At 40.0% G+C, this 27,763-nt stretch overlaps 1 protein-coding gene across 2 annotated transcripts; it reads right to left on the reverse strand.

The window, feature by feature from the left end:
* znf365 (zinc finger protein 365) lies at positions 1–27,751 on the reverse strand. Of its 2 annotated transcripts, none has more exons than XM_062549216.1 (3): positions 27,403–27,751; positions 24,110–24,699; positions 1–1,235 (listed from the first exon to the last, which is right to left on the reverse strand). In XM_062549216.1, the coding sequence occupies exons 2-3, from the start codon at positions 24,688–24,690 to the stop codon at positions 1,097–1,099; spliced, it is 720 nt and encodes a 239-aa protein (XP_062405200.1). In that variant the 5' UTR covers positions 24,691–24,699; positions 27,403–27,751; the 3' UTR covers positions 1–1,096. The 2 variants fall into 2 exon arrangements, with proteins under 2 accessions (XP_062405200.1, XP_062405201.1); XM_062549217.1 differs by having other exon boundaries at positions 27,125–27,751.
* Between the last annotated feature and the right edge of the window lie 12 nt (positions 27,752–27,763).

Raw genomic sequence — 27,763 nt, forward strand, 5'->3', positions numbered from 1 at the left:
ATTGGCCTTCCCTGTGTGTTAATTATCTACCCTGTTATGTCTGTAATTAAGTGTTGTCTTTTGATTTCATCTTTCTGTATATTTATCTATTCTATCTTATCCTATTTTATTATTTGTTAGCTTATGCACTTTGTACAGTGTGAGCTGTGGTTAAATGTGCTCTATAAATAAACCTTACTTACTTACTTACTTACTTACTTACTTACTACTGGTTGTAGGCGAACTTCAGAGGTCTATGAAAGCACTCATCCCCTTGCGCGGAATGACAGTGACGGCTCAATGAACCAATAACAGAGCAGAATTAACTAAGCCTGGCTGTTAGTTGCAGAGAATAAATTCCCATGTAGCATCTCTATTGTGAAACCAAGTCAAGGGTAAAAATATCCAGGATAACCAAAAAATCCTGTCTTAATCCCTTATCTAGGTTTTGTGAAATACCCCTCAGGTCACTAACCAAGTTAAAGTTTAATATCCTTGAAATGGTTTGTGCACAAATGTACATTTTTGCATGCACAAATTAAGCACAAACGATTTCGACCATTCTTTAGCCTTTTGGGTGTTAATGGGGTGCTGGGTGACATCACTCGCCAGCAAATAACGCTAATAACTTGAAAAACAAGAGTGCACAAATGTTTATTTTGTCTGCACAATCGTGCACAAACGAAGCACAAACGATTACAACCATTTTCAATCTATTTGGGTGTTAAAGGGACACTTCACCGATTAGCATTAAGTTTTGTATCTTTAGAAAACCAGTCATGTTTTTGAATGGTCGTACATCATTCCCTCAGTTTGCCTTGAGATGGGAGAAATACGGATTTCAATGCTGGACTGACTGCTTTCAATGATGTAAAAATCTTAATTTTCTGCCTGTTAGTGCTGCTCTCAGCCACATGGGGGCGCTATAGTCTCCTGTTGTTGCTGCTCTCGGCCACATGGGGGCGCTATAATCTCCTGTTGTTGCTGCTCTCGGCCACATGGGGGCGCTATAATCTCCTGTTGTTGCTGCTCTCGGCCACATGGGGGCGCTATGGTCTCCTGTTGTTGCTGCTCTCGGCCACATGGGGGCGCTGCAGAAGAGTCTCTATGAAGCTCCTCAGTGTCTCCTGTTGTTGCTGCTCTCGGCCACATGGAGGCGCTGCAGAAGAGTCTCTATGAAGCTCCTCAGCGTCTCCTTACAACGCAGCTCGTGCTGAGCAGCTAACGCCAGCCAGCTCTGCATCCCCAACACCTCACTGTAGGACACACACACACACGCACACACACAGCCAACAGACATACACACGCACACACTCAACAGAGACATACACACACTCATACACATACAACATACCAGACAGTTAGAGAGAGAAACAACATGGCAGCAACAAAATAGACAGGGTCATTTCATTCTCATTGGGTTCAATGCAATTCAAAACAGCTAATTAGCTAACAGCTAATAACTGACATAAAGCATGGCAAACTCTTAGTATGGTGAAGGTATAGTGTTGATGTGGGGTTATTTTAATTCCAAAGGCCAAGGGGACTTTATCAGGGTGCATAGTATCCTGGATCCATGAAATAACTGGCCTTTAAAAATAAAAATAAAAGTCCTCCATGGGAATTTAACATGGGCGTTCTAATACTTATGACCCCTGTACTTTAACACTAGAAGCGCCAAGCGCCGGTCATTTGACCGCTGACGTGTATTACTAGAAGCGCCGTGTAGGTTTGACCTAAATATACCTACAAATGCCGGGCTGCGGTCTTTTGACCGCAGTGATTACAAAAAAAACGTTCACGACTTTTCCTAAATACGCGTGTTTTATCACCCAGAATTTTTACATGATCAAAAGCACACCGGTACAAGCTAATTAGAGCTCACTATGTTGTCTCACATTCGGCCATGTTTGTCCAGGCTGCTATTCTCTTTTCTCACAGCAGATGTCGCAAGGGTTTCCAGTCAGTCGGGCATGAGAATAATGTTTTACCATGAAACATATAGTTTATATATGTGCAATATGTATTATATATGTGATTTATTTTAATAACTATTTTTCATTTACATGGCATAGTCTATGGAGGCGATTTACAGTGATGAAATGCAAGTTTGTTTTGAAAACATTGCGACAGGCCTACGTGTGTAAAAAATATTTTCAGCTGAAATTCGTCGTAGCCTATTTATGTACGTAAGACGTGTATGCCTACGTACATTCATAGTTGTATATCTTATCTTCTATTTGTAGGCTATCTTAGCTCAGACTAATGTATAAGCATTTTCTTACATATTTGCTGGACTGACTGAGTTACGTCGCGTCAAACACCCATTTCCAGTATAAAGTAGGAAACGTTAAGTGGTGCAACGTTAACACCCTCGACTAATACGCAGTAGTCCCGGGTTCACATCTCGGCACGAGCAAAATGTTGTAGCTTATATTGACTGAATTCACTGTCCGTCTTTCAACGTCGACGAACAATTATTTTTTGTTAATGGTTTTTAATAACAAACTATCTGAAATAAACGGATGTATCACAATACTGTTTACCATTAACGAAAAATAATTTCGCCAGCCAATAATTTTCTAAGCCAAATTGAGCCGCCATCTAACAAACTTTGGCTAAGCCAGTTAGACTTTCTGCATCTAAAAATAATTATATCATAGAGACACACGCGAAAAATAAACGATAGCCTAGAAACTAGGCCTACATGAGATTTTCCAACTGGATGCACCACACATCAGTATTGTGCTCGTTGCTACGATACACAGGACTCACAGTGAGTTGACGACCAATTAAAAGTGCAAGTTCTCCAAGATGTTTTTTTCTCGCGCTGAGATGACATGGGGGAAAGAAGCAAAAAAGGTAGCCTAATTTTGATCTCGCTTTGCATACTTTCCTAATTCCTACGTAGGGCTACTCAGACTTTTGTTAAATCTTCAGGGCCCGGTTGCACAAACACCAAAACCAAAGATTGATGATATGAACCAAATATTCTGGAATAGACGGCTTTACAGCATTGAACGCGATATTACTGCGACTTCCACCGTTTCCAGAGATTGCTGCGCTGTTCACAACGCATGCAGTCTACATTGAAGTGAAACGTGCAGAACTTTGTCCAAAACAATACAATAACATTGTGTGTTGAGATCTAGTACAATATAGACATCTGTAGACATGAAGTGGCAACTAAAGCGACTGCAGCAGCATTTAGGTTTTGGCTGAGCCAGCTAGCCAGCCGTTATTCTCAAAGCAAATGGCTTTGGGGTCTATACATAACACACTATCCATTGGAAACATAGCCTATTTGAAACCGATCATTCCCCCTCCCCCATTCACTCGTCTAACCAGTTCACTTAGGCCACAGACATCACTGCGGCATTGAGGACAACTGCCTCCCCACTCCCACCCCCTCTCTCTGCCCCTGCATAGGCTGTAGGCTGGCTGTTTAGGCAACTCGTGGAAGAATGCGCATATGCGCGTTTCAGAATGTTCGAATTCACCAGCGTGCGTGTAGTTGTGTGAATAGAAAATAATAGAATAGAATATACTTTATTGATGCCTTGCTCAAAAGAACTTCAGCCATAAACATGTTGGGGATCGAACCAGCAACCATTGGGTTTTGGGGCTGAAGCTCTAACCAGTGGAGCTCTGCCCCAACAAACTGTTAAAATGTGTCTCAATGCTGAATCACGAATTCACATAGAGGTTAGCTTAAATTGTAGAAACAATAGGCCTATAGCTTTTTTTCAGCAGACATCGCAAACATAGTCTACACATTCGCAAAACGGAGAACATCTTTCACTCATCATTTTTAATTAGGCTACTTCTCGTGCCTATGCCTGCTCAGCATAGCTGCTCTCTCTATCTCCCTCCCTCCGAGGTAGCTAGACCCTACAAGATGCTTCTCCCTAAATGAATGAAGATTGTTTTAGAAAGTAGCCGCGGTAGCCAGGAAAATGCGGCATGAAATCCTGGCTACTGTGTAATTGAAACCAGACTAGGCTCTTTGTTCCAGGTCCGATCATTTTTGGCGGCGCGAACATATTACCATATGAATAGAAGTGAATTTGGGGAGTGAATTAGAACTAGCCACCCATTCATTTTAGAGCTTAGATTATCTGGCCAAACCCGAACTGCGGGCCGGTGATCTCGAGATCCAACAGCACCAGTGTTAGGTCAACATTTTTCATCCTTCCCCTCCCGTCAGGTCAGGCTCCTAATCACAGAATGCATGCCTCCGTTTTAAAATAGCCTATAAATAACATTTCTAAGTAGCATACAAAATGTAAAAACTAAATATAAAAAATTAAATACTATGAAAAAGTTTAAAGTCAAGTTTGCTTAAGGTTTGTTCAAGAACTCTTCCAGAGTTTTTACCTCAAACAACACAAATCAACACAAACTAGAAATGCAATTCCAAGGAATTACCAGTGCATGAAATGCAAAAATAGATATGGTTACTAAGGTGTAGCTAGGGTAAACATGGTGGTTGCATAGTTTACAGAGAGTTGATAGTGTGAAGGTAGACAGTTTAAAGCTGAAACATTCCCAGTTCTAACTTAACTAATGATTACTATTCATGTTAAAATGTTAACTATGGTAACAATGATAACCAGGTTGATTGGTTAACTTAGCTACTGATTTCATGCAGTAATGGTAAAAATTTTAACTATGCTAACTATGCTCACAGTGCTAACCAGGTTGATTAGCTAACTTAGCTAATGATTTCTAGCAGTTATGCTAAAAATGCTAACTATGCTAGCAATGCTAACTTAAACTAACAATGCTAACCAGGTTGATTAGCTAACTTAACTGATGATTTCTAGAAATAATGCTAAAAATGCTAACTATGCTAACAATGCTAAAATTGCTAACAATGCTAACCAGGTTGATTAGCTAACTCAACTGATGATTTCTAGAAATAATGTTAGAAATGCTAACTATGCTAACAATGCTAACAATGTTAACCATGCTAACTAGCTAACTTGCTAGTGAGGACTTTTATTTTGAAACATTTGTTGCTAGGGTATCCATGGTGGCCACTTTCAGGAAACAAGAAGTTACTGCAGTAGGCTATAATCATGTTGGTTGCTATGGAAACGGTCATAAACGCTTAATTTTAATGGTTGCTATGTTGGTTGCTAGGTACATGGAGTTTTCGTGTAGTTGACTGGAAGCATAGTTGATGACTGACAGTTGGAATGGTTGAACAGTTAAAGGTAGGGTATGGAATGAGCTTTTTTGGCCATTTTTGCAAAATCACTTGAAATCCTATTCCTAACCCACTTATAGCCACTAAGTTGGAAGCACTGAAATGGAAATTAAACACGTCAATCATCTGCGGAACGGGCAGGGCTCGAAAAACTCCAGCCAATAGAATTCCTCACCCCATACCATCATTTCACAGCTCGATCGTCAATCTAACGTCTTACTCCTCTTCCTACTCCCCCTCCCCACCGCGCGCGACCCTTTCGAAAGCTGGTGACCGCGAGTCAGTGCTGAAACGAAACCAACTGCCTGCTGCTGCACGTCCATGTTCCCCTCTTGTTGTGTCACTTCATTTCTATACAAACTAACTAAGGCAGCGGATACCTACGGAAACTCAATCACCCACGCAATAAATAAGCTATGTAGCAAAAATTACATTTTACCATGACACGAAGAGTGCTGTAAACATGAAATCGAAACTTAACAGCTTGGAGCTACGGTGGAATAGGCGAACCAACGGGGCAGCACTAAACTCGGATATTTCAGGATATAATCGCCCTGGTAAGAACAAACCAGATTCTGTTCAAATATACACACCTATGGCTACTGAACCATATGTACTACAACCCTTTGGAGGTGAATAGCCTAAAGAATGTAATTGGGGAAGTTGATGTGAGTGATTGTATGGAGACTAGAGCTCATAGTGCTGTAGACGCCAGGATGGCATTTCATTTAGCCTGGCTCGCTCTCGCGCTGCGCATTTGAATTGTCGCTCGTGCATGGAGGGCGGGACTTGAGGTTGTATATGTTCAAACTCTGCCGTCCGTTTTGCTAATTCCGTACCCAACCTTTAAATAGTTGAGTAGTTACAATGGTCAAATGATTTAATAGTGTATTATTGCAGTGAGGACCTTTATTTTGAAACAGTTGTGGACAGAGGAAGTAGTGAAACAGGATCTGTAGTCTTAATGAGATTGTATGCTTAAAGGTCCCAGAGAATGGATGAATTGAGTATTGCACTGTGTTCTCTGATGTTAAAATAGTATATATTCAACTTTGATTTAAAAAAATAAACTCAATTGCAATTTTACAAGACTAATTAAAACCATATATTTAGGCTGGGTATTGAAATGGTCTGTTTGACTAAATGGCGCCCTCTTTGGCAACCCCAATTGAACTTCAATGGCTTTGCGTTTTTTAGTGTCTATTTCTAAGTTCAAGATTTCCATATGAAGGAGGGCACAACCATGCCTCATGTTCATGATAGCTCTTTGTTTATGCACAACCTCTCATAATTCATGAAAACCAAGAAAAAAATTATTTCCATTCTCTGGGACCTTTAAAGCCTGAGACAGAAGGTGCCTCTCATATAGCGTTTACGCGTCCTCTCTCGCTCCTCGATCCTCACTGATCTACATAAAGAATGATGGAGCGGCAACAATGGGATAGTCTAGCCCTTCTTCTATCTTTCTTTATGTAGATCATTGAGGAGCGAGGGAGGACATATAAACGCTGCTTGAGAGGCACCCACAGTAAATACTTTAAAAGTTGTATGTAGATAGTCTAATTAATGTTGATAGACAGAATGTTTAATGGATGTTGATAGGCAGATTGTTTAATAGATATTGATTGACAGTTTAATGGGTAGATGAGTGAATGGTCTGAAGAAGATGAATGGATAGAAGGTTGGATGGAATGTGCCTTATATTCTTGTTAAGAGAGACACTGATACAGCTCTCTGAGAGTAGTTGATACAGGTGTAATCAATTTAACTGGCTAGTCTTAAGAGAGCCAGAGTGTATGCTTAAAGCCTGAGACAGAGTAAATAATTTAAAAGTTGAATGTAGATAGTCTAATTAATGTTGATAGACAGAGAGTTTAATGGATGTTGATAGGCAGATTGTTTAATAGATGTTGATAGACAGTTTAATGGGTGGATGAGTGAATGGTCTGAAGAAGATGAATGGATAGAAAGTTGGATGGAATGTGCCTTATATTCTTGTAGAATGGAGAGTCACAGCTCTCTACTGAGAGTAGTGGATACAGATACAGGTGTAATCAATTTAACTGGCTAGTCTTAAGAGAGCCAGAGTGTAAGCCTGAGACAGAGTAGATTGTTTAAAAGTTGAATGTAGATCGTCTAATTGATGTTGATAGGCAGACTGTTTAGAATGGGTGGATGAGTGAATGGTTTGAAGAAGATGAATGGATAGAAAGTTGGATGGAATTAGGAAGACTTATGTTGATACAGTTGATACAGGGGAACAGAAAATGTAGTCTCAAGAGCCTGAGAGAGAGAGAGAGCTGCTGCACCTGGACTGGCCACCTGGCGTAACATTCTAATTGCTGCCGTGATGTCATAATGAGCAATGTTAAGTCTATGGGGGAAATTGTAATAGTTTTTAACTAATAGTTTAAAAAGTATAAAAGTTACAAAGTTGAAAAATACAAAGCACACATCGCGTAAGTAAGACCTACGCGACATAGTTTGAATGGAGTTTCTACGTTAAGCGGTTGAAGCTGAATTGCGTGCGTTAGAAGAAGAACTAGAAATGCAATTCCAAGGAATTACCAGTGCATGAAAATGCAGAAAAAGATAGATAATGTAGATATGGTTACTAAGGTGTAGCTAGGGTAAACATGGTGGTTGCATAGTTTACAGAGAGTTGATAGTGTGAAGGTAGACTGTTGAAAGATGAAACATTCCAGTTCTAACTTAACTAATGATTTCTATTCATGTTAAAATGTTGATTAGCTAACTTCGCTAATGATTTCTAGCAGTTACGCTAAAAATGCTAATTATGCTAGCAATGCTAACTTTACTAACAATGCTAACCAGGTTGATTAGCTAACTTAACCAATGATTTCTAGCAGCAATGCTAAAAATGCTAACTATGCTAACAATGCTAAATTTGCTAACAATGCTAACCAGGTTGATTAGCTAACTTAGTTGATGATTTTTTGCAGTTATGCTAAAAATGCTAACTATGCTAACAATGCTAACTATGCTAACCATGCTAACTAGCTAACTTGCTAGTGAGGACTTTTATTTTGAAACATTTGTTTCTAGGGTATCCATGGTGGCCACTATCAGGAAACAAGAAGTTACTGCAGTATAATCATGTTGGTTGCTATGGAAACGGTCATAAACGCTTAATTTTAATGGTTGCTATGTTGGTTGCTAGGTACATGGAGGTTTCATGTAGTTGACTGGAGGCATAGTGGATGATAACTGACAGTTGGAATGGTTGAACAGTTCAATAGTTGAGTAGTTTCAATGGTTAAATGATTTAATAGTGTATTATTGCAGTGAGGACTTTTATTTTGAAACAGTTGTGGACAGAGGAAACAGTTAACAGGATATGTAGTCTTCTGAGAGACTGTATGCTTAAAGCCAGAGAAACTGACAGTTGGTGCCCAGGTGGCCGGCCACCTGGCCTAAGATTCTAATTGCTGCAGTGATGTCATAATGAGCAATGTTAAGTCTATGGGGGGAATTGTAATAGTTTTTAACTAATAGTTTAAAAAGTATAAAAGTTACAAAGTTGAAAAATACAAAGCAGGCATGGCATAAGCAAGACCTACGCAACAACGTTTGAATGAAGTTTCTACGTTAAATGGTTGAAGCTGAATTGCGTGCGTTAGAAGAAGAATAATAACTAGAAATGCAATTCCAAGGAATTACCAGTGCATGAAAATGCAAAAATAGATAGATAATGTAGATATGGTTACTAAGGTGTAGCTAGGGTAAACATGGTGGTTGCATAGTTTACAGAGAGTTGATAGTGTGAAGGTAGACGGCTTAAAGATGAAACATTCCAGCTCTAACTTAACTAATGATTTCTATCCATGTTAAAATGTTGATTAGCTAACTTAGGTAATGATTTCTAGCAGTTACGCTAAAAATGCTAATTATGCTAGCAATGCTAACTTTACTAACAATGCTAACCAGGTTGATTAGCTAACTTAACCGATGATTTCTAGCAGTAATGCTAAAAATGCTAACTATGCTAACAATGCTAAATTTGCTAATAATGCTAACCAGGTTGATTAGCTAACTTAGTTGATGCTTTTTTGCAGTTATGCTAAAAATGCTAACTATGCTAACAATGCTAACTATGCTAACCATGCTAACTAGCTAACTTGCTAGTGAGGACTTTTATTTTGAAACATTCGTTGCTAGGGTATCCATGGTGGCCACTATCAATAAACAAGAAGTTACTGCAGTATAATCATGTTGGTTGCTATGGAAACGGTCATAAACACTTAATTTTAATGGTTGCTATGTTGGTTGCTAGGTACATGGAGGTTTCATGTAGTTGACTGGAGGCATAGTGGATGATAACTGACAGTTGGAATGGTTGAACAGTTCAATAGTTGAGTAGTTTCAATGGTTAAATGATTTAATAGTGTATTATTGCAGTGAGGACTTTTATTTTGAAACAGTTGTGGACAGAGGAAACAGTTAACATCCTGTTGTCTTCTGAGAGACTGTATGCTTAAAGCCAGAGAAACTGACAGTTGGTGCCCAGGTGGCCGGCCACCTGGCGTAAGATTCTAATTGCTGCCGTGATGTCATAATGAGCAATGTTAAGTCTATGGGGGAAATTGTAATAGTTTTTAACAAATAGTTTAAAAAGTATAAAAGTTACAAAGTTGAAAAATACAAAGCACACATGGCATAAGCAAGACCTACGCAACAACGTTTGAATGAAGTTTCTACGTTAAACGGTTCAAGCTGAATTGCGTGCGTTAGAAGAAGAACTAGAAATGCAATTCCAAGGAATTACCAGTGCATGAAAATGCAAAAATAGATAGATAATGTAGATATTGTTGCTAAGGTGTAGCTAGGGTAAACATGGTGGTTGCATAGTTTACAGAGAGTTGATAGTGTGAAGGTAGACAGTTTAAAGATGAAACATTCCAGCTCTAACTTAACTAATGATTTCTATTGATGTTAAAATGTTGATTAGCTAACTTAGGTAATGATTTCTAGCAGTTACGTTAAAAATGCTAATTATGCTAGCAATGATAACTTTACTAACAATGCTAACCAGGTTGATTAGGTAACTTAACCGATGATTTCTAGCAGTAATGCTAAAAATGCTAACTATGCTAACAATGCTAAATTTGCTAATAATGCTAACCAGGTTGATTAGCTAACTTAGTTGATGATTTTTTGCAGTTATGCTAAAAATGCTAACTGCGCTAACTATGCTAACCACGCTAACTAGCTAACTTGCTAGTGAGGACTTTTATTTTGAAACATTTGTTGCTAGGGTATCCATGGTGGCCACTATCAAGAAACAAGAAGTTACTGCAGTATAATCATGTTGGTTGCTATGGAAACGGTCATAAACACTTAATTTGAATGGTTGCTATGTTGGTTGCTAGGTACATGGAGGTTTCATGTAGTTGACTGGAGGCATAGTGGATGATAACTGACAGTTGGAATGGTTGAACAGTTCAATAGTTGAGTAGTTTCAATGGTTAAATAATTTAATAGTGTATTATTGCAGTGAGGACTTTTATTTTGAAACAGTTGTGGACAGAGGAAACAGTTAACAGGATATGTAGTCTTCTGAGAGACTGTATGCTTAAAGCCAGAGAAACTGACAGTTGGTGCCCAGGTGGCCAGCCACCTGGCGTAAGATTCTAATTGCTGCCGTGATGTCATAATGAGCAATGTTAAGTCTATGGGGGAAATGGTAATAGTTTTTAAGTAATAGTTTAAAAAGTATAAAAGTTACAAAGTTAAAAAATACAAAGCAGGCATGGCATAAGCAAGACCTACGCAACAACGTTTGAATGAAGTTTCTACGTTAAACGGTTGAAGCTGAATTGGCTGCGTTAGAAGAAGAAGTTTAATAATAACTAGAAATGCAATTCCAAGGAATTACCAGTGCATGAAATGCAAAAATAGATAGATTATGTAGATATGGTTACTAAGGTGTAGCTAGGGTAAACATGGTGGTTGCATAGTTTACAGAGAGTTGATAGTGTGAAGGTAGACAGTTTAAAGCTGAAACATTCCCAGTTCTAACTTAACTAATGATTACTATTCATGTTAAAAAATGCTAACAATGCTAAAATTGCTAACAATGCTAACCAGGTTGATTAGCTAACTTAGTTGATGTTTTTTTGCAGTTATGCTAAACATGCTAACAATGCTAACTATGCTAACCATGCTAACTAGGTAACTTGCTAGTGAGGACTTTTATTTTGAAACATTTGTTGCTAGGGTATCCATGGTGGCCACTATCAGGAAACAAGAAGTTACTGCAGTATAATCATGTTGGTTGCTATGGAAACAGTCATAAACGCTTAATTTTAATGGTTGCTATGTTGGTTGCTAGGTACATGGAGTTTTCGTGTAGTTGACTGGAAGCATAGTTGATAACTGACAGTTGGAATGGTTGAACAGTTCAATAGTTGAGTAGTTACAATGGTTAAATGATTTAATAGTGTATTATTGCAGTGAGGACCTTTATTTTGAAACAGTTGTTGACAGAGGAAGTAGTGAAACAGGATCTGTAGTCTTAATGAGATTGTATGCTTAAAGCCTGAGACAGAAGGTGCCTCTCATATCGCATTTACGCGTCCTCTCTCGCTCCTCGATCCTCACTGATCTACATAAAGAATGATGGAGCGGCAACAATGGGATAGTCTAGCCCTTCTTCTATCTTTCTTTATGTAGATCATTGAGGATCGAGGAGCGAGGGAGGACATATAAACGCTGCTTGAGAGGCACCCACAGTAAATACTTTAAAGGTTGTATGTAGATAGTCTAATTAATGTTGATAGACAGAATGTTTAATGGATGTTGATAGGCAGATTGTTTAATAGATATTGATTGACAGTTTAATGGGTGGATGAGTGAATGGTCTGAAGAAGATGAATGGATAGAAGGTTGGATGGAATGTGCCTTATATTCTTGTTAAGAGAGACACTGATACAGCTCTCTGAGAGTAGTTGATACAGGTGTAATCAATTTAACTGGCTAGTCTTAAGAGAACCAGAGTGTGCTTAAAGCCTGAGACAGAGTAAATCATTTAAAAGTTGAATGTAGATAGTCTAATTAATGTTGATAGACAGAGAGTTTAATGGATGTTGATAGGCAGATTGTTTAATAGATGTTGATAGACAGTTTAATGGGTGGATGAGTGAATGGTCTGAAGAAGATGAATGGATAGAAAGTTGGATGGAATGTGCCTGATATTCTTGTAGAGTGGAGAGACACAGCTCTCTACTGAGAGTAGTGGATACAGATACAGGTGTAATCAATTTAACTGGCTAGTCTTAAGAGAGCCAGAGTGTAAGCCTGAGATAGAGTAGATTGTTTAAAAGTTGAATGTAGATCGTCTAATTGATGTTGATAGGCAGACTGTTTAGAATGGGTGGATGAGTGAATGGTTTGAAGAAGATGAATGGATAGAAAGTTGGATGGAATTAGGAAGACTTATGTTGATACAGTTGATACAGGGGAACAGAAAATGTAGTCTCAAGAGCCTGAGAGAGAGAGAGAGCTGCTGCACCTGGACTGGCCACCTGGCGTAAGATTCTAATTGCTGCCGTGATGTCATAATGAGCAATGTTAAGTCTATGAGGGAAATTGTAATAGTTTTTAGCTAATAGTTTAAAAAGTATAAAAGTTACAAAGTTGAAAAATACATTGCCCACATCGCGTAAGTAAGACCTACGCGACAAAATTTGAATGGAGTTTCTACGTTAAGCGGTTGAAGCTGAATTGCGTGCGTTAGAAGAAGAACTAGAAATGCAATTCCAAGGAATTACCAGTGCATGAAAATGCAAAAATAGATAGATAATGTAGATATGGTTACTAAGGTGTAGCTAGGGTAGACATGGTGGTTGCATAGTTTACAGAGAGTTGATAGTGTGAAGGTAGACAGTTTAAAGATGAAACGTTCCAGTTCTAACTTAACTAATGATTTCTATTCATGTTAAAATGTTGATTAGCTAACTTAGCTAATGATTTCTAGCAGTTACGCTAAAAATGCTTATTATGCTAGCAATGCTAACTTTACTAAAAATGCTAACCAGGTTGATTAGCTAACTTAACCGATGATTCCTAGCAGTAATGCTAAAAATGCTAACTATGCTAACAATGCTAAATTTGCTAACAATGCTAACCAGGTTGATTAGCTTACTTAGTTTATCATTTTTTGCAGTTATGCTAAAAATGCTAACAATGCTAACTATGCTAACCATGCTAACTAGCTAACTTGCTAGTGAGGACTTTTATTTTGAAACATTTGTTGCTAGGGTATCCATGGTGGCCACTATCAGGAAACAAGAAGTTACTGCAGTATAATCATGTTGGTTGCTATGGAAACGGTCATAAACACTTAATTTTAATGGTTGCTATGTTGGTTGCTAGGTACATGGAGGTTTCATGTAGTTGACTGGAGGCATAGTGGATGATAACTGACAGTTGGAATGGTTGAACAGTTCAATAGTTGAGTAGTTTCAGTGGTTAAATGATTTAATAGTGTATTATTGCAGTGAGGACCTTTATTTTGAAACAGTTGTGGACAGAGGAAGTAGTGAAACAGGATCTGTAGTCTTAATGAGATTGTATGCTTAAAGCCTGAGACAGAAGGTGCCTCTCATATATAGCGTTTACGCGTCCTCTCTCGCTCCTCACTGATCTACATAAAGAATGATGGAGCGGCAACAATGGGATAGTCTAGCCCTTCTTCTATCTTTCTTTATGTAGATCATTGAGGATCGAGGAGCGAGGGAGGACATATAAACACTGCTTGAGAGGGACCCACAGTAAATACTTTAAAAGTTGTATATAGTCTAATTAATGTTGATAGACAGAATGTTTAATGGATGTTGATAGGCAGATTGTTTAATAGATATTGATTGACAGTTTAATGGGTGGATGAGTGAATGGTCTGAAGAAGATGAATGGATAGAAGGTTGGATGGAATGTGCCTTATATTCTTGTTAAGAGAGACACTGATACAGCTCTCTGAGAGTAGTTGACACAGGTGTAATCAATTTAACTGGCTAGTCTTAAGAGAGCCAGCGTGTACTCTTAAAGCCTGAGACAGTAAATAATTTAAAAGTTGAATGTAGATAGTCTAATTAATGTTGATAGACAGAGAGTTTAATGGATGTTGATAGACAGATTGTTTAATAGATGTTGATAGACAGTTTAATGGGTGGATGAGTGAATGGTCTGAAGAAGATGAATGGATAGAATGTTGGATGGAATGTGCCTTATATTCTTGTAGAATGGAGAGACACAGCTCTCTACTGAGAGTAGTGGATACAGATACAGGTGTAATCAATTTAACTGGCTAGTCTTAAGAGAGCCAGCCTGAGACAGAGTAGATTGTTTAAAAGTTCAATGTAGAGCGTCTAATTGATGTTGTTGATAGGCAGACTGTTTAGAATGGGTGGATGAGTGAATGGTTTGAAGAAGATGAATGGATATAAAGTTGGATGGAATTAGGAGGACTTATTTTGATACTGTTGTGCGCAGAGGATACAGGGGAACAGAATATGTAGTCTTCAGAGAGGAGCCTGAGAGAAACTGACAGTTGGTGCCCAGGTGGCTGACCAGCTGGGGTAACATTCTAATTGCTGCCGTGATGTCATAATGAGCAATGTTAAGTCTATGGGGGAAATGGTGATAGTTTTTAACTAATAGTTTAAAAAGTATAAAAGTTACAAAGTTGAAAAATACAAAGCACATATGGCATAAGCAAGACCTACGCAACAAAGTTTGAATGAAGTTTCTACGTTAAACGGTTGAAGCTGAATTGCGAGCGTTAGAAGAAGAAGTTTAATAATAACTAGAAATGCAATTCCAAGGAATTACCAGTGCATGAAAATGCAAAAATAGATAGATAATGTAGATATGGTTTCTAAGGTGTAGCTAGGGTAAACATGGTGGTTGCATAGTTTACAGAGTGTTGATAGTGTGAAGGTAGACAGTTTAAAGATGAAACATTCCAATTCTAACTTAACTAATGATTTATATTCATGTTAAAATGTTGATTAGCTAACTTAGCTAATGATTTCTAGCAGTTACGTTAAAAATGCTAATTATGCTAGCAATGCTAACTTTACTAACAATGCTAACCAGGTTGATTAGCTAACTTAACCGATGATTTCTAGCAGTAATGCTAAAAATGCTAACTATGCTAACAATGCTACATTTGCTAACAATGCTAACCAGGTTGATTAGCTAACTTAGGTGATGATTTTTTGCAGTTAAGCTAAAAAATGCTAACTATGCTAACAATGCTAACTATGCTAAAAATGCTAACCAGGTTGATTAGCTAACTTAGCTAATCATTTCTAGCAGTTATGCTAAAAATGCTAACTATGCTAACAATGCTAACTATGCTAACCATGCTAACTAGCTAACTTGCTAGTGAGGACTTTTATTTTGAAACATTTGTTGCTAGGGTATCCATGGTGGCCACTATCAGGAAACAAGAAGTTACTGCAGTATAATGATGTTGGTTGCTATGGAAACGGTCATAAACGCTTAATTTTAATGGTTGCTATGTTGGTTGCTAGGTACATGGAGGTTTCATGTAGTTGACCGGAGGCATGGCTGATGATAACTGACAGTGGGAATGGTTGAACAGTTAAATAGATTAGTAGTTTCAATGGTTAAATGATTTAATAGTGTATTATTGCAGTGAGGACTTTTATTTTGAAACAGTTGTGGACAGAGGAAACAGTTTAACAGGTATATGTAGTCTTCATAGAGAATGTATGCTTAAAGCCTGAGAGAGAGAGAGAGCTGCTGCAGCTGGCCTGGCCACCTGGCAGAAGATTCTAATTGCCCTATTATGATGTCATAATCACAATGTTAAGTCTATGGGGAAATTGTCATTTTAATTAATTGATAGTTAAAAAAAGTATAAAAGTTACAAAGTTGAAAAATACAAAGCCCGGATGGCCTAAGTAAGACCTACGCAGCGCAGTTTGAATGAAGTTTCTATGTTAAACGGTTGAAGCTCCATTAAGTGCGTTAGAAGAAGAATAATAATAAGAAGTTTTGGAATAACAGTACAGTGCATTTTCATGCACTGTAATAATAAGAAGAATAGGAAGAACAGTACAGTGCATTTTCATGCACTGTAATAATAAGAAGTTGCGGAAGAAGACTTGGAAGAACAGTATAGTGCATTTTCATGCACTTTAATAAGAAGAAGAAGAAGAAGACCGAGGAAGAACAGTACAGTGCATTTTCATGCACTGTAATAAGAATACTTTGGAAGAACAGTATAGTGCATTTTCATGCACTATAATAAATGAACAGATAACTCAAACGTGCTGTATGTCATAATGAAACAACCACAGACTATCAACAACACGGTCTGACACGAATGACACATGGCTTAGTGCAAACTGAATTTATGACCAAACGATTTGATTCGTGCACGAAGCGCCATCTAGCTATCATTATGTGTAAGTAACAGCCTCCCAGTCTAAGGACTCAGCGGTCTTTTGACCGCCTCAGCCGCGCTTGAAGTAGTTCACACCAGCACGGCGTTTCTAGTAGGTCGTCAAAGCGGTCAAATGACCGGGGCGCGGCGCTTCTAGGTATAAGTGGGTCAGAACGGCACGGCGCTTCTAGTGTTAAGGAAAACATTTATTTATTACATTGCATGTCAATGCAATGTACTGTTATCCCTGTTTTTCTTATCGGGATTATTCTTCTTTTGACCAAAATCAACGATTTATAACCCTAAAACCACTGAACTGTTTGACGTCATTCAAACCCTCCTACAAAGGTCTTTTAACAGAGATTTGTCCAATGTATTTTTACATTGCATGTAAATGCAATGTACTGTTATCACTGTTCTTCTTATTATTATATCTTCCGACCAATATCAACGATCAAAGGCTCTAGAACCACTGAACCGTTTGACGTCATTCAAGCACTCCTACAAAGGTCTTGAAACGGAGATTTGTTCTATTATTTTTCACATTTGTGAACTTTATACTTTTTGAGATATACGATAAAAGAGTTCAAAAATCCCATAGAGTTAACGTTTAGACGCTTTTGGCGGCAGAGATGGATTGTTACGTAGTGCTCATTAAGCTACAGCTGTAGCAAAGAATCCATCATTAGCCATCTGCTCCGCTTTAACCCTCTCTGGCTGTAAGGGTCTTTTAGGTCTATAGTAAACACTAGTGACTAGAAGAAGCAATCTAATGTTGATACCATGCCAGGGAACGTTATCGTCTTCGTCTTGTCTCCTGCAGTAGCCCACTCCTATCTTGCTTTGTTACAGTAACCGGTTAGCTCTAGGTGACGTTGTGTGGGAACACCTAATAGTTAGACCATAGTTAGACAATCAAACCCTAACGTAATATTTAGCTAACGACAATCAAATTTGACGTTAGCTTCTAGCCACGCCAGTCAACTCAGCGTCCAACCTGATAGACATGCCAGTTGTACCATTTAGGTTTAAGCTTTCTTCTCACAGTCGTTTATACAGTACAAACTATATTGTTATCATTCTCATCATTTCCATCATGTTTGTTGTTAGCAAGCTAGCTAACGTTATATTTGCTATATAATTTCCTCAGCCTACCTGTTGCTGCATAGCATCATTCGTTTCACTGTAGGTGAACTTCAGTAGGCCTAGGGCTAGGCTACTAAACAAAGTGTCAGCGCTTGCAACTCGTTTGAAGTTGGCAACTTTATTTCAGTCTATTATTTTAATAAATGAAGAGTTATTTTCCAAAATACTATCCACAATTTTAATGCATTTTCATGAATCATTTTTTAAATGTGGGTTTCCAAGTAATTTCAGTGGAACTGTAATTGGGTTATTGTTATTCATCTAGGCTATTCTTATTGTGTCATACAGTGTGTTGTCTTTTTAACTAATACAATGTTTTACACAGCAACCTTTTTACATTTACATGCAATGGTAGCCTAATTCCTTTCATGGAATTACATTTTCTAGTTCACATTTGTGAACTTTATACTTTTAGAGATATTTATGATAAAAGCGTTTAAAATTCCCATAGAGTTTACATTGAGACCCTTTGGCGGCAAAGATTAATTGTTAAGTCAGTGCTCAGCTGTCAGCAGTGCTTAATTTGTAAAGTGGGAGGTGCCGGAACGCAGAGGATGGGTGGATCCGGCGACTCATAAATAAATAAATAACTAAATAAATAAAGGGTTGGCGGGACGACGACGCACAAGGATTCGGTATGCACAAGCCTACAATTCAACCAGTTACCGAGTGCGGAGACAGAGTGCATATTCGCATGTTTAAGGCTTTATTTCGCCAACACTGCAAGACAGTAAGCTAGCCAAGGTTATTTTAACCACAACGGACAACGCTCAGAGTAAAAGGATGAACTCCAAACAAGCACACAATACTCACTCAAAGTTCGCCCGTTAACTCTCCAAACACACGTTAACGCAACACAATGAATCAATAATTAGGCTAACAAATAAAACAATATATTGAGAGTACCAGCAGAGAATAATTAAGACTTCATTTTACTTGCACATATATCTTATTTGTCCAAAACAGCCCATACAGTATCCATAGATAGACACCTGCCTCTATTTTCCTACTCCTCAGATCCCGTGCAGATATGTCCTTTGGCAATCCATGATTTCACGTAGGGAATGGGATTGAACCGGGTAGCTTAAGCAGTGGGCCGACAAGGCCAATAAAGAGTTGTGAGGAGATGGTAGAGGGGAAAAGAGATATTTTTTTTTGCTGCGCAAATCAAGTTAATCTGCGAAAAACCCCGCTTACTCTGCACTTGAGATGGGGACAGTGTTGACCGCGGCCAAAAGGTCCGAACAAACTTTTATTTAATGAATGAATTTCATTGTGATATGGTCATGGAGGTGGTGGATCTAATTTAATAGCTGCCGGATCCAATGTCGGAGGTTCCGGATCTCAAATTAAGCCTTGAATAGCTGCCGGATCCAACGTCGGAGGTTCCGGATCTTGTTCCGGCTTGTTCCGGCTCAAATTAAGCACTGGCTGTCAGTAATCAATGATCTTTGATCCAAAGCCATGCCACCGCTGTGCTAAACCAGGCTAAACCTGAATGTTATGTCTACTCATTAAGCTGCAACAGCTATGAAAACATTCTACCATGCCACAGCTGCTGAAAACCACAACGTTATCGTCTTGTCTCCTATTAGGCTACTCCTTACTTGATTTGTTTATGATCCTTACAGTAACCGGTTTGCTCTCGGTAACGTTATCAACAGCTTAAGACAATCTAACCTAACGTCAACGTAAACACTGTATTTAGCTAACGACAACCAAACTTGCTCCAGGCTAACGTTTAACGTCGGGGTAGGCTGCAAGGCCAACAGGGATTACTCAAGGGTTTTTAGCCATCTCGACAGAGCAGCCTACACAACACCGATCTTCACCCAGCGTTTTAAGTAAAGTCCGACCTGATAGACATAGGCCTACTAGTTGCACCATTTAGGTTCAAGCCTTCTTACAGTCGTTTCTAGTACAAACTGCATTGCTATCATTTTCACGTTTGTTTGTTAGCAAGCTAGTCATTTCAGCTATAGGGACTTGCCAACCAGCCTGTGTAGCCTAGTTGTCTTTTTAACTATAGGCCTAATACAATGTTTTACACAGTCAGCAACCTTTTTGCATTTACATGCAATGCTAATTCCTTCCATGGAATTAGCTTTTCTAGTTACACCTAATACTTCCTTCGATCAGCACTGACAAGTGCATTCACATAGCACTGTATTTTACTTCCCGTATTCAAAAAGAAGCAGAAATTCCTAATACCTTGAAATTGAAAAGGATGCCAAATACACCGAATTATATACTTGAAATTATGTTTTAACCATTAATCTAAAATAGGCCTATCATTAGTTGGTGGCTTTTTTGCTATCCTTTTCAATATCAAGGTATTAGGAATTTCTGCTTCTTTTTGAATACGAGAAGTAAAATATAGCCTTTCCATTCCATTCAAATAGCTACCAGAGTTAATGCCTTGTAAAAGTAGCAAAATGCTACGGTTTTGCCAGAGGGGGGTGCCAAACTTCACTTTTTTTTTTATTGTAAATGTTTATTCTGGTGTTACCAAAACACCTCTAACTACATGCATTTATTCTGTGAACGGGGCTTCGATGCAATATTATAACTTTACACACTACATGTCCATATACTTTTCTATTTCCACATAGATTTTCATGATCCTACTACCTACCCCACATAGCTTTTCAGCTGCATGAAAATGACACAAAGATACAAACATGCCTTGTTTTATCCTTATTATTGTCAAATTCATTTGATTTGGAGACTTCACATTTTGGGACAACATTAACAAAGGATTATATTTCTATAGAGAAGACTCATTGATGGCAGGTGTGTCCCAATAAAAAAGTTTTGAGACCCTCAATATCACTTTTTTTTGCATGTTTTTTCAGAAACTAGGGACTTCTGTACAACCAATGAGACTGTGGTACAAACATTTAATCATTGAATCTTACTGAGAACATGCTTGTCTTCCATTCTATAAAGTTTAGTCAGGCTAGGAATGATACTTTTTAAGATATGAGTACCTTAACATGGCCTCCAAGACAAGGTCATTTAGAGAGTGTAAAAAGGCAAGGGCAAAAAGACAATGAAAACAATAGAATTGAGCAAAAATATTTTACAGATTTTAGTTATGGAACCTAAACATTGTGTAGACAAACTTTGAAGAAGCAAAGTGCTGCAACCATTTTCCTGGATTTTGTCTGATTTGACACGGAATGACCCGGATAGCCTGCAACAACTGACTTTTACTCAATAGGCCGAGGCCTATTCTCTGCTTTCCTTTGAGTGGAGTTTTCATTTCACCCCCTACATTAAAGTTATAGCATTCACAAATATTTCAGCAGAAAGTATTCATTGTTTCCCACAGATTAGAAGGCAATGTGTGGCTTTTTAAGGCTCTCCTTTCATATAATGTGAATGATTTTTTAACAAGATGTAAAAGCTTGTCTTTGAAACACACACATTATGTAATTATTTATACATTATATTGAAATTTCTGATATTCATGACAGCAAACTTTATGCAGATAGCCTAATATTTATATTACAACTCCACCTCTTACATTTAGCTGTCTGGTTGAAGCCTCAACATATTGTACACAAAGTAGCAGGCTATAAGCTTAGGCTACTCTAGGTTGGACTGTTCAGTTTCCCCACATACTAGCAGCCTACTAATGATGCTAACCGGATTTCACAGTATTTTAGCAGTAATTTAGCTAGTCGTCTTCTGTGCGTCCTTGCGTTCACGATTGTGAATGTTTTATATGGATTAAATGTGCATGTCGAGGGCGGGTGTCCATTGAGCGCGCACCAGAGCAGGCCAAGGACAATGAGTTTGCTTCTACTGTTTGGTTGCACATAGTCTACAAAAGTTGCGGAAGAATTGTATGCTTCCACCCGTGGGACTGCGAACGCTTCCAAGGATGATCTCATTGGTTTTCAGGTTTTTTCAGACCATAGACACGGTGTGCACGGAGGGGAGGGGCTGTGTTTGCTTGTGTGTAGACAGACGCGTGAATGTCAGAGAGGGAGAGCAAGAAAAGGAAAAATTCAGCTTAACGAATGCTGCGTGTTTTTCAATAGCGTTAAAAAATAAAGAAATAAAGAATAACCATTAACTGACGTTGATTTCTTCCAGCTACTCAAGAGCGATTGAATGATTTCAGAGGTTGTTGACACGTATCTTTGCCTATGTTTTACTGGATATACGCAAATCCATGAACTTTTTAGGTGGTTATACGGCGTATACCTGCGTATCACGTAGACTACAGCCCTGAACATGAGTGACAGTAATGGCCATATGCTGAATGCTCCAGGCATATCTGTAAAAAGCTAGTACTCAAGAAGGCAAAATCACGTAAAAAATATTATGCTGTACAGGAGAGTGTGTTGAACAACTCTATGTTTTCAGAAATTAAATTGGATGTAAAATAGAGTTTGTAGACCCTAAAAAGCAACTGTCCACGTATGTGGACGTTGCGCAACAGAGGAGTTAAATGGCCAAAAATTAGATTTTGTAATTAGGACTTTTTTTGGTGGGTAGTATAGGGGTGGGTATGAGAGTACTAGAGGGGTGGGTGGATTAGTAGTAGAGGGGTGGGTAGTAGGGATGTAGTAGAGGGGTGGTTGGGTAGTAGAGGTGGGTAATATGGGGGTAGTAGAGGGGTGGGTGAGGGTCGGTGAGTAATAATGGGGGTAGTAGAGGGGTTGGGCGGGTAGTATGGAGGTAGTAGAGAGGTGGGTGGGTAGTATGGGGGTAGTAGAGGGCTGGGTGAGTAGTATGGAGGAAGTAGAGGGCCATAGTTTCCACATTTTCTTGCAAAGATCAGTGCATGTAAGTTTGTGGCATTGATATTTGGCAGCCTGACTGTTCATTGACTAAGACCGGCAGGGCTATCAAAAAATTCTGTTCCATATCAGCTATGATCTAGGCATTCTGTACCCTTGAATGTCAAAGCTGTATCATCTCTGAGAATATATGAATCCTTTCTGTAAAGAAATTTGACTGGCGGACTGAGATAAAGAAATGTATGTATGTGAGCATGTGTGTGCGACTGTGCATGCATGTGTGTGTGTGTGTGTGTGTGTGCATGATTTGTGTGTGTATGTGCATATGTGCAAGTGTGTGTGTGTGTATGTGTGTGTGCGCGCATGCATATGTGTGAGTGTGTTCGTGTATATGTGCGAGTGTATGTGTGTGAGTGTGTGTGTGTGTGTATATGCGAGTGTGTGTTTGTGTGTGTAGGTACACCCAAAGTCCTTTTAAGGCAAGTCACGTCACTCGGCAACCATATTGGCCATGGGGTCGGGCAGCGACTTTGACCGGAACAAGACCAGGCCCTATCTAAATGAATGGAGAGAGAGCTGGATGTCCATGTTACGAGGTGTAAGGGACATAAAAATCACATGTTTGAAATCACGATGAAAATCAGACTAAAATCGCTGAAAAGGTTTGGTGGTTTTGTATCAAATTAACGCTTAAAAAGCCTTTTTCTTACTGGTAATCTTGGACTGCGCATGCTCAATTCTTCACGACGCAGCTTTCAAAAAGCGTGACCGCCAAGGATCAGCAAAATGATTGGAGCAACGGCACTGGAAGAGGCGGGACATGTGCAAACCGGTGTAAACACCCACCATCTTTGCATACGTAGTTACCCCATGCATTTCAATGGGCGATTTCTCCAGTGTAGTGTCTCCTCATATATAAGTGTCTCTGGTACACCTCTCTCTCTGCTCCAGCTGGTGCGGTGAGATGTGTGTGTGTATATGCAGGTGTGTGTGTGTATACGAGTGTGTGTGTGTGTGGGTACACCTCTCTCTCTGCTCCAGCTGGTGCGGTGAGATGTGTGTGTGTATATGCAGGTGTGTGTGTGTATACGAGTGTGTGTGTGTGTGGGTACACCTCTCTCTCTGCTCCAGCTGATACTGTGAGGTGTGTGTATATGCGAGAGTGTGTGTGTATGGGTATATGCAAGTGTGTGTGTGTGTATAGTGTGTGTGTGTGGGTATATGCAAGTGTGTGTGTGTGTGTGTGTGTATAGTGTGTGTGTGTGTGTGTGTACAGTATATGCGAGTGTGTGTGTTTGTGTGTGTGGGTACACCTCTCCAGCTGGTGCTGTGAGGTGTGTGTGTGTGTGGGTATTTGCGAGTGTGTGTGTGTGTGGATATATGCAAGTGTGTGTGTGTGTGTATATGCGAGTGTGTGTGTGTGTATATACGAGTGTGTGTGTGTGTGTATATGCGAGTGTGTGTGTGTGTGTGTGTGTGGATATATGCAAGTGTGTGTGTGTATATGCGAGTGTGTGTGTGTGTGTGGATATATACGAGTGTGTGTGTGTGTGTGTTTATGCGAGTGTGTGTGTGTGGGTACACCTCTCTCGCTGCTCCAGCTGGTGCTGTGAGGTGGCCAGCTGTTGCCGTAGCGATGCGATCACCATGGCAGCGGAGTGGACCTGCCTGCTGTGCTGCTCCTCTACCACCAGGGGCCGCTGATGAGCTGTGCTGTACTGAGCATGCCCAGACTGCAGCTGAAGCTCCGCCTTCTTCAGAGCCACCCACAGACGCACCTGGAGCTCCGCCTCCATAGACATGCCCCCAGATGTGTGATCCAATGGGGAGGCAGGGGGAGGGGCCTTTACTGCTGTTGTGAAGGGTGCGGGTGCGGGGCTAATGATGGGGGCGGGCTGTAGTTCTGGGGGGGCGTGACTATCCTCTTGTGGGCGGGGCAGTGTGGAGAGGGGTGGAGCTCTGGACACAGGTGGAGTGGGGAAGGTGTGTGTGAGCTGCAGGTGGGCGCGTAGAGAGTTCAGGCTGCGGAAGCGCATGTTGTCTCCGCAGCGCGGGCAGCGGAATGGCAGCAGCGCCACATTCCCACCTGCCGGCGCCTTCCACAGTCGCTCACGCACACACGGCAACCGTCGCCGCCCGGCCAGCGTCTGTACCTGCTCCTCCATCCGTCACACCTTCAAATCAAACAAAAATCATCTAGTTAACCACCTAGCCTAGCCTAGCTTCCCCTTAATCACACACCTCCCCTCATATCCCCAAACAGAAATCATCTAGTTAACCACCTAGCCTAGCCTAGCTTCCCCTTAATCACACACCTCCCCTCATATCCCCAAACAGAAATCATCTAGTTAACCACCTAGCCTAGCCTAGCTTCCCCTTAATCACACACCTCCCCTCATATCCCCAAACAGAAATCATCTAGGTAACCACCTAGCCTAGCTTCCCCTTAATCACACACCTCCCCTCATATCAGGTGCCTCTCATTCAGTGTTTATACATCCTCCCTCGCTCCTCTGGCCTCGATCCTCACTGATGATGGGGCGGCAACAATGGGATAGTCTATCTTTCTGTATGTAGATCAATTAGGATCGAGGCCCGAGGAGCAAGGGAGGACGTACAAACGCTGAATGAGAGGCATCCGTCCTCAAACAGAAATCATCTAGTTAACCACCTAGCCTAGCTTCCCTTTTAGCACACCTCCCCTCATATCCCCAAACAGAAATCATCTAGGTAACCACCTAGCCTAGCTTCCCCTTAATCACACGCATATCCCCAAACAGAAATCATCTAGTTAACCACCTAGCCTAGCCTCCCCTTAGTCACACACCTCCCCTCATATCCCCAAACAGAAATCATCTAGGTAACCACCTAGCCTAGCCTAGCTTCCCCTTAATCACACACCTCCCCTCATATCCCCAAACAGAAATCATCTAGGTAACCACCTAGCCGGTGACATTTATGCATTCATCAAGTAAATCCTGGTATAGACATGAACTGAGCAATACTAGCTGGCTAGTTTAATAAAGTTCAAGTTCAAGTACCACCATTATGACCAGCATTAAAATACAGTAGCGTAGGCCAATAATATATTTTACATTGTACTACTGTTTTGCATTGTTTTGTTTAGTTCTTTTCAAGAAAGAAAACAATTTTTCATTAGATATGATTTTATATCATTTGAAGTGATTATTTATTAAATAAAACATCTTGAAGACTCCCTGAGTACCACAACAGACAGTCCGCGTACCACCAGTGGTACCAGTACCACAGTTTGAGAACCACTGGGCTAGGCTAAGCCAGGCAAGGTTTTTGTGTTTAATTGGTCGAATTAATCTCGAATTCTTAGCTAATTGTATACATAGCCTACCATAATGTATTTGTTGGGTTTTGTTACCTTATTGTGTGCTCAAAATTACCCTGGGAAGAGGAGTGGGGAGGGAGACTCAAACCCAGCTGTGTGTCATTTGTGTAGCGCCGAGGCTGTAGGCTAGCCCCCTTGTTGGACTGTGCTGTCTGTTTCCCCTGTTTTCTCAGTCTGTATGCGCGCGTGTGTCTGTGTGTGTGTGTGTGTGTGTGTGTGTGTGTGTGTGTGTGTGTGTGTGTGTGTGTGTGTGTGTGAAGAGGGTATACGTGCGAGAGAGTTGTGTGATTGACGAGTGGACAAGTGATTGACTGATTTAGCAGTGAGTTTATTGTTTTTCGAGTGGACACCTCCTGCTGCCCCGTGTAGCCTACTAGATGACCTGAGTTTGGAACGACAGCTCAGCCTCCCTGTCTCCTCGCTCCCATCGGCGCTAAAATAATAGAATCAGCTGTGTCAGCGTCAGCAAAAACAACGCAGGGAAGAAACGACTGGTTACATTGTTACACACAGACTGTATAATGTAGCAAATTTGCGACTTTATAATAATTACTTTTTTTCTCAGAATATTGCCCCCCCCCCCCCAAAGCTAATCATAGGCTTCAGTTAGGAGTAGGGCGACTTGAGTATGTTACCACAGCTAGGCCTAAATAAACTACACAAATTCTGGTCGGCCTATTTGATAGAAGAGTAATGATATCAGCGAAAGTTTTATTTTCAATTGTCAAAAGTGTTAAGGAGAATACTTAACTTGGGACTCTGAAGACGTTTGTAACGTCGAAACGTTAGTCATGTTTTGCACCTTTTAAATAAATCCTAAAGAAGACATCTGTGTTGCACCGGCATTCCTCTTTTTTCATACACTATCTGTCCTGGCCTGATTGCACCAGATTGTCGCACTACTGCAGAAGCGCGGAGAACCTTCCTTTGTTTGCTGAAATACTTAAAGGTGTTTGTGCAACTGATCTCATCTTAAGGGGGCCTTAAATCATTTTAAGGGAAAACCTTAACTTAAGGTGCTTTGTGCAACCGGCCCCAGAAAATGTGTGTAAACAATTGAGAAAACTGTAATTGGGCTTGTACTACTACATAAACATTGGGCTTGTACTACATTGTCCTACTATTTTAACAGCAGAGAACACAGTACAATACTCGATTCATCCATTCTATGTCCTCTTTTAATGTATGACATAATATAACGTTTGTTGAGTTCAAAATAACAGATTTTATCCCCTTACCCAAGTTATCATGACTGTTATTATTATGGACGTCTGGGTGAGGACATGGGTCATTGTTACGCATATGGCCACAAGAGGGCGACATTGACTACAACTGCTGAGCATTAATCCATTCTACCGCAAGTTGTTGCGTTTCCAAAGAGGAGACTTGTGAGGTTGACTTGTGTTGACTTTTAAAAACTCACTTTGAAGCAGTTGTCAGGTCAGTTTATTTCTAAACGCCTCTACACTGACCTTCTGAAACTACACAACACAGGAAAGAGCTGCCCATAGCCTACCCTTATGCAGCACACGACATTCCCCCGTTAATCCGACTTCTTTGTTGCACTATGAGAGAGGCCCAGAAAAACGCAGAAATTCGCAGCAGCGAAACTTTTGCCTCGTTTATCAATCTCGTTACATGAATCAAGATTCGATCTAAACGCATGTTTATTGCAGAGATTGCAATCCTGTTAATGTTATATCGGTCAGCGTTTCCGTCCTCGATATTGCGAGCATGTATTTGATGAAAGGCATAATTCAGCAATCTTGAATTTGATTTCCTAAAGAGATCATTTCTTTGGCGGTGGACAACACATGATATCGACAAATATCCGTCGAGGCCCTCGAGACACTAGACTTCTTGAATCAGACCATACT

The sequence above is a fragment of the Sardina pilchardus genome, chromosome 11 (genome assembly GCF_963854185.1).
Source record: "Sardina pilchardus chromosome 11, fSarPil1.1, whole genome shotgun sequence".
In the NCBI taxonomy this organism is placed as follows: Eukaryota; Metazoa; Chordata; class Actinopteri; order Clupeiformes; family Clupeidae; genus Sardina; species Sardina pilchardus.

Coding starts and splice junctions, on each gene's coding strand:
- znf365 (XM_062549216.1), bottom strand. CDS start 24,690: ATGGAGGAGCAGGTACAGACGCTGGCCGGGCGGCGACGGTTGCCGTGT. Junction 1,236..24,109: donor CAGCTGGAGCAGCGAGAGAG/GTGTACCCACAC, acceptor TGTGTCCTACAG/TGAGGTGTTGGGGATGCAGA.